This window comes from Camelina sativa, chromosome 7 (assembly GCF_030686135.1).
Source record: "Camelina sativa cultivar CO46 ecotype springtype chromosome 7, ASM3068613v1".
Taxonomy (NCBI): Eukaryota; Viridiplantae; Streptophyta; class Magnoliopsida; order Brassicales; family Brassicaceae; genus Camelina; species Camelina sativa.
The window spans coordinates 34,648,886-34,656,397 of NC_141886.1; the positions used below are offsets into that span (position 1 = coordinate 34,648,886).

Below are 7,512 nucleotides of genomic sequence, written 5' to 3' on the forward strand. Positions count from 1 at the left end.
TTGCTGTTACTATATTAGCCAAGGAACCAAATGTGATCTTCATACGACACCGGTTTAGCTTTTTCTATTTGCACTTTCACCCCTTATTATTGGATAATGTTAAAACCTGATCCTACTCCCCCCCCCCCTCCCAAAACTTAGATGAAAAGAAAAAAAAAAAAAAAAAACATCAAAAGTGTAAGATGGTGAACTCGAACTCGCGTACTTCATCCGTCATCGATCTGCGGCTGCGATTATCTCTATCTCCGTCAAAATCACCTCATCTCCTCGATCCTTAATTTGTCTCAGGTAAGCTTCTGAGATTCTTCCTTGTTAGATAGATTTTGATTTCGTAGCAATCGGTGTGTTTAAAATTTCTTTGTTTTGTGTTCGTCTCAAATTTCGTTGATTTGACATCTGCGATGTGTAGTCTCTAATTGGACTGTATAAAACGGGATTTAACCTTTAAAAGTTTTCTAATTTCGTTGATTCCTGATCTGTGCGGTGTCGTAAAATCTCCAATTCGACTGTTTTACACACACTCAGATCCAGCCATGGCCCTTTTTTTTTTTTAATGAAGGGCATATATCTTGATTTGAATACTAATTAATTATCAAATTGTCAAATGCTTTTGCTTTAGCGTCTTTCTTCTATGTAAATGCGATATTAATATATCTCATGTATTGGTCATGGCGTTGATGGTTTTTTTGTGTGGTTGTTATGGACACTTGCAGATCATGTTGACTGAAACTCCATTTAGGCCACGAGAGAAGCTTCTTGAGAAGCAGAGATTGTTCCAGAGCATTCAAAGGCACACTTACTTGAAAGGACCAATGGACAATATCACATCCGTTGCTATTCCTCTTGCCTTGGCTGCTAGCTCTCTCTACATGATTGTAAGTTTCGTTCATATGGGCTTCTCCTGCCTGGTTTTCACAACTATACATATCTTTGAATCTATCCTTGTTTAGAACTTGATACGTCCACTAGATTGTTTCTGCAAAATCCCAAATGCTCAAGTTCCATGGTTTTCTATTATTTGTTATTGATATTGCCTCAGTTTCCTTAACTTTGTTCGTCATCTAACTATGAAACTCTGTGTTTGGCTGGTACAGGGAACAGGGATCTACAACATGTCAAATGGAATTGGCAAAAAAGAATAAGCAGCTTCTTCTTCTTCTTTTTTCCTGTTCCTATTTTATGCTTTTTGGTTCCTCTATGTATCAGTGGCTGCCATATGCAGTAGCAGACTAAAGTTTACACTGGTCTTTATCTTGTAGCTGTTTATTGCGTTTTGCCAAATAATTTACGTAGTCACAGACAATGTCGAAAGCTGCAGATAATTGGTGTTATAAAGTTCCAATGAATCCTCTGTGTTTGTTTTTTTTTCCTTTCTTCTACTACAGCGGAAGTTGTGAGTGAAGAGATGGGAGAAGAAGCAAAAAGAAGGTAGCTGTTAAAAGTAAGAAACAAAGTGCCCACCTTCCGCACCCATTGCACAACCACAGTGCCCGTGTCCTTGCAACGCTCGAGAGTAGAAGAATACAAAAGCATATCATCCCACTTGGAACGGAACTCATCATCCCAAAAGAAGTCCCTGACCATCTCAGGAGTGGCATCCTCAAACACTGTTCTGCTACGGTACTGGGGAGGCCCATTCTAGAATCATATCATACAAAATGATTAAGGTATTATTGTAAAAAGCAAAAGGTAGGCGAAAGAGGGTAATAATAATAGATTAATAACTTAAAAAGGAGGGCTCAGGAGGGTACCTCAGGATCTCGCCTCCAAGCTTGATATGAGAAGGTTGGGGTTGATCGGTCCATCATTTGAATCCAACAAGGACCGCCATCAGTATCAAGAGGAAGTGACTCTTACTCTTGGGAAGCAGGTAGCCGCTCAGCAACAACTTTTTCAACTAAGCTGACATGGAACCAACTTAGACCTTCAGATCCTCAGAAGTTCTGGTATAAAGCGGTATGGTTTAAGCACTCTGTTCCTAAACATGCTTTCACCTTCTGGATTGCGAACTTGAATAGGCTACCGGTAAGAGAAAGACTTCTTGGATGGGGTATGCAGATATCTCCAGAATGCCTTTTATGCAACTCTGATTTCGAAAACAGAGATCATCTCCTCCTTCATTGCCCCTACTCTGAAGAGGTTTGGCACATTATCATGACTCGTCTTGGTCAACGTCCTTGTATCTTTGCAGATTGGTTTACGCTCATCTCTTGGTTGCTTTCCAAGTCTCCAAATACTTCCACCACTCTGAAGCGGTTAGTTGTGCAAGCAACAATATTACTACTTTGGAAGGAAAGAAACATCAGAACCCATGACAATATCTCTGCATCGCCTGCCTCTGTTTTCTTTCCGTCAAATCGATCGGAGTATAAGGGACACTCGTCTTGCTCGCATATACCGTAAAGGTTGTGGTCGACTGCTCAGCCAATGGTTCTCCCATGCCTAGCCCGTTAAAGATCGTATTAATCTTTTTTCATATCTAATAGTAACTAAGGCTTTTTATTTTTTTTGGCCTTAGAAGCTCTCTGCCCCAGAGCATTTTTGTACTAAACAATTGTTCCATTTTGGTAATTAAATTCACATTTTATCAAAGAAAAAAAACAAGGACCGCCATCTTTGACCTCAACCAACTTCCATAGATGCCTAAAATCATCGTCCGTAACAAACCCGGATTTCTCTTTCTCAGCAGCCTGGGGAGAAGAAAGGCTACACCAAAAAAAGAAGAAGAAAGAAGCCAGAGTTATGTATTGGATTAGCATTAGCAGAGAGAGAGATGGAAAGTGAAATCAAATCAAATCAAATCAAATCACCTGGGGTTAGCGTAAGAGGGGGTTTTGAGGATGGAAGTGGGAAGCTTGAAGGAGGTGAAGTTTGAAAAATTTAGGTGAACACACTTCTCTCTCATTTTTATTACTGTTACTTTAGATGTTCACATAAAAACAACCACAGTGCCCGTGTCCTTGCAACCATTTTGTAACACACTTCTCTCATTTTTATTACTATTACTTTATAAGTGGATAAAACAGACCAAACCACATTGTTCTTCTTTTCTTTTCTAATCATATAAAAACCAAATATTTTGGTTGGTGTAAGATATGCTCTCTATAGCTTGTGGCTCTCCATGTTATATAAGCACTGGAGGTAACATTAACTACAATTAATTCTCGTAATGTTTCAAAATCTCGGTATAACAACATTTGGATGCATCGTATAACATTAGCTGAGAACTCTGTAACATTATAATCTCTGTAACATTAACTATATATGCTCTCTACAGCATGAATCCCAAACTGAGTAACAACATTTGGATGCAACATATAGCATTTGCTGAGATAATCATCCAAGATTCTTGGTTCAAGATAGGTTATGCAGCAGCTTATCATCAAGTCTCAGACTCAATCAAGGTAAGTTTGATTCACTAGATGTCTGACAATGTTAATAGCTTTTGAGTCAAAGTTGTAACTTATCTGGTGCGTCAACTGAAGCTAGCTTATCAGTTCAAAGAATAAAGCACTTCAAGGTAAACTCTAAGTTAGTGACTGCAGATTCTTCTACAGCTAATCATGATCAAGTCAAGTTAGTATATGATATGCAGAGGAAAAGAGATTCTTTTGGGGATTCTAATCTCGAGTTACGCCAAGATCTTTCTATTCGCAGTTGCTCTTAAAGGTAAGATCTTTAACCCTGTGTTGCGTTGTGCATAATAGTCTTAGTGAAATTCTTGTGCTCATGGATAGATGCTGCACATGATACAAAATTTAGCTCTTTCGTATTGGTAGTTGAAAATGATTAACAATTTTCCATTCAGCTTTCTCTTCAGTTTCTTTACTTGGTAAACTGATGCTCAAGATGCTGGGGAGGTACAAGCTCCTCTACTCTGACTTGTTATAAGTTATAGACCATTTTTATTATTTGCCCAATTTGAACTCGGGAATCAGGTTGCTAATATTATCAAGGAAGATCTATGGTCTAACCTCTCACCTACTTCAACAATGTAATCTATTCGTTAGTTAAGTTTCAGTGATCAATGACCAAATGACAAAACAGAATGAATTAATGATCAATGACAAAACAGTAAATGACTTTGAGTTTAACTTTGACATCTTTCAAAATTCAGAAACAGCAAGAGATCAAACCTTATAGTTTAGCTCTCCAACAGAAGTCCATGAGTCTCACAAATTACAAGAAATCAAACACATTTCTTTAGCTAAAAGATGACACACACTAAAAAAGAGTGAGGCAGAGACTAAAAAGGTTCAGGCAGAACAAGATTCAAGCTTTATTACATCCATTTTTAAGCGGTAAATGGGTATTAACTTTCTCCTTACATTATATCAATTTAGAAAAAGAAAAAAACAAAATTCAAAGTATAGTGCTGATTATCATCAATTGTGCACGCTCAGTATAAAAGACAGAGTATACATCAGAAAACAATTATTTCAAGACACTAACAACCAGATATTGCTTAAAACGCACCACGCCTCTCATGGTCACTAGCCAGCTCAAATGGGAACTATAATAGCTGTGAATAAGAGAAGTTAAGAACATCGAATACGAGAAGAGTCTTCTCTGTTAACAAGTCAGCTTAATGTCACAGACCTCTACTTTTCTTGGCATTTTCATGTTAAATGGAACAAGCAATCAACCAAAAAAAAATTAAGAGTAACAGGCAAGCTGTTGTCAACTGTAAGCAGAAGTTGTCTTTTTTTTTTTCTTATCAAACGCTACTATCAGATTATAATAGTTAAATGAGGTTACACTCTACGAAGGGGAGAAAAGTTGACAGACGAAAGTGAACAGAGAGCAGTTTTAGTAAGAGCATCTGCTTATGTATTGTTTAAACGTGGAATATAAGTAAATAAGATAGATGTGAAAGCGGCTCTAAGACCAGAAATGTCATAGAGATCATTAAAGATCGGATTGGAAATGAACGAGCGATGGAGGTGATGTCTAACAGAGCACTTCTGATCGCTAACGCCTCTGCAACAAGTGCAGACGGCACAAAAGGGAGAGGCAGAGGATCGAGATAAAATCAGCCCCGATCCTTAAATATCCAGCCTGCACCACTCATTCCTGCATCTGGGTTCCATGCAGCATCCACACAGCAAATGTAAGCATCAAGCAGAAGTTGTCTATAAAAGGAAAATCTGAAGGGTGACTGAGTGAAAATGTCAATTTTTCGTCGCTTGACAAAAAAAACACAAAGACTTAAGAAACAGTCGACAATCAACCAAAAAAGAAAAAAAGAAAAAAAGTCCCCCTCGATCCAAAGACATCATCCGAAAATTGAAATCTGCTTGAAAAGTGCTCCTTATCAACTCTTGTTTGCAACCTAACCGGGAAATAACAAAGATTAGTATCAGTCAAGGTTATAGACAACTGTTGAGTAAGGAACAGAAAAGAAACATACGCTGGGAGCCTGGAGAGTTGAAGATGATGCTCTCTCTCATTTCTTGTTCTTTGAATTACGTTTCTTCTTCCTCTCAGAACTTTTAATTTCTTGCTTCAATCCAGACAGTTCTGCCTCCAACATTCTCTGGCAATCCTTCATCAATTTCACAGAACGCCCCTCCGTCAATACGAGTTTGACAACTTTACAACTTTGGTTTACTGCGTCTTCCACAACATACACCCTTCTTTTCCTTTCCCGATTATTAGTCATATTGTCGATAGCTGTTTGGCTTAACTTTTTATACTCACTTAGCACGACATCGGTACATAGGAGTTAAACGTGGTTCCAAGATAACTCCCTCCGCTGGTTTCGGCTCGTCCACCGGAAACGTCCACCGCGTGCCGCAACATCTTCTTATGTTTGCTGTATTTGTATTTGTGGTGTGCACCTCTTATTTTCGTTACTTAACTCTGAGAGTTCATGTATTTGAGATTTTAATTTTACTTACTGTGCCATGTTGATAAGTGACTGAGATCTATTTGCATTGCTATAAATTTTCTGTTGATTGGATCAAATAACTGAATTGATGGTTGCATATGAAGCAACAACTCAAGTTCTGGAAAGACCAAAACAGAATGTAATAGTCCACAAAAACAAATATATATATATATATATAAATACACATCCTCTACAATCGAGTTTCTTTAATGTTCATAAATCATATAATTTTTTTAAAAAACACTAACGTTGCCTCATAAATTATAAAAAGTTGAAAATAAAGAAACATATGTTTGTTCAAAAAAAAAGAAAATGAAGAAACATATATAGAAACGTGGACTAACACTTCAAGTTTTCAATATGACCAGTGTTAAAACTAATCTGTTTTGCCGTGTGAGAGAGCTAGCTGTCAAGGGGGTTGTCAGTGTAATAATTTTAATATCAGTTTACAAGTATCAAAAGAGCATTATTAATTTAATGATCTTAGGAAAAAAAAAACCCAGCCGTTATTAGAGAGCGTCGCTGCAACGGTCACATTTGTTTTCCCCCAAATCTATCTATCTATCTATCTTCTTCTCCTTCTTCAACTCCTTGACAAAAACCCTAATTCGTGTTGAAATTGATTCTCAGATCTAGATTTCGTTATTCGTATTGCTCATTTGATTTTACCTGTTTTTTTTCGATGGAGTCGTCGTTGACATTGAAGAATGGGAAACCATGGACTCCGGTGAAGGATCAGAGCAAGTTTCAGTCCAAGGTTGAAGATACTTCCAGATCTTTGGAGAATTCAAACCTTAAGAATTAAGATTTCGTGTCCGGCTAAATCGAAATATGCCAAGAAATCATCGGCGCAGAAGAATCAGAGCCCGAAGCCTCCCCAAGCGGTTTTCTCTCCCCGAAATCGGATTAGATAGAGGAAGTTTGTTGTGGTGTGAACGTCAAAGAAGAACTCGAGGAAAGCGAAGACTCTGATACATGAACTCTCAGACGTTCCCGGTGGACGAGCCGTATATTAACTTGCGTCTTTGACTCTGATAAGATATGACATTACTGATTTGGATGAAACAGAGGAAGAAAGTGAGAATTCAGTAGTTTCTCCTGCCAATGGACAAACGCTTCCAAATTTGCAAAAGATTGTCGACTTTAGTGACAAAATTAAGGTACTCTACTTTCTTTCTCCTCTTCTTGATTACGACAGTTGTGAATTGCAATAGTAAGTGGAGATTGTTTTAAGTTGAAATATGATGTTGCTTCTGCTAGTGTTATATGTTCACCCATTTTTTATATCATGTCTTAGCTCTTGAAGGATGAACATGATTTGGTATCGAACCAAATGAAAGAGATCACGAATTGTTCCCTTTTAGAACCAGAAATGTCCCGGGCTCTCCAGCTTTTGATTCAGTACCTTAGTGTCTTAATATACCTTGTTGTCTTAATGCAAAGCTTGTTTGCTTTGGTTGTAACCTGATAAGCTTTAACGTGTTTACTATGGCAGCTGATAAGCATGGAACTCTGGAAAATCAGTACTTGGAAGAGTCATCAGAGAGGAAGCGATTATACAATGAAGTGATCGAATTCAAGGGAAATATCAGGGTCTTTTGCAGATGCAGACCTCTAAACCA

General features: G+C 37.8%; 2 protein-coding genes across 2 annotated transcripts in view; both read left to right on the top strand.

Annotated features, from left to right (window-relative positions):
* The first annotated feature begins 127 nt into the window (after positions 1–127).
* On the top strand, positions 128–2,601 carry LOC109131587 (uncharacterized). The gene is made up of 3 exons (XM_019242724.2): positions 128–288; positions 714–875; positions 1,095–2,601. Exons 2-3 carry the CDS (start codon positions 717–719, stop codon positions 1,140–1,142), a joined length of 207 nt encoding a protein of 68 aa, XP_019098269.1. The 5' UTR covers positions 128–288; positions 714–716; the 3' UTR covers positions 1,143–2,601.
* A 4,006-nt stretch (positions 2,602–6,607) lies between these two features.
* Positions 6,608–7,512, top strand: part of LOC104773690 (kinesin-like protein KIN-14S) — a 1,008-nt gene continuing 103 nt past the window's right edge. Inside the window, exons 1-4 of the mRNA XM_087458772.1 lie at positions 6,608–6,647; positions 6,959–7,050; positions 7,188–7,242; positions 7,386–7,512. The exon at positions 7,386–7,512 is cut by the window's right edge and continues 103 nt beyond it. Of these exons, the coding sequence (XP_087314898.1) occupies positions 6,608–6,647; positions 6,959–7,050; positions 7,188–7,242; positions 7,386–7,512 (314 nt within the window). The remainder of the gene's footprint in view (positions 6,648–6,958; positions 7,051–7,187; positions 7,243–7,385) is intronic.

Excerpts from the sequence above, each read along its gene's own strand:
- LOC109131587 (XM_019242724.2), top strand. The coding sequence starts at position 717 with ATGTTGACTGAAACTCCATTTAGGCCACGAGAGAAGCTTCTTGAGAAG. Across the intron at positions 876-1,094 it reads CTAGCTCTCTCTACATGATT|GGAACAGGGATCTACAACAT; the intron begins GTAAGTTTCGTT and ends TGGCTGGTACAG.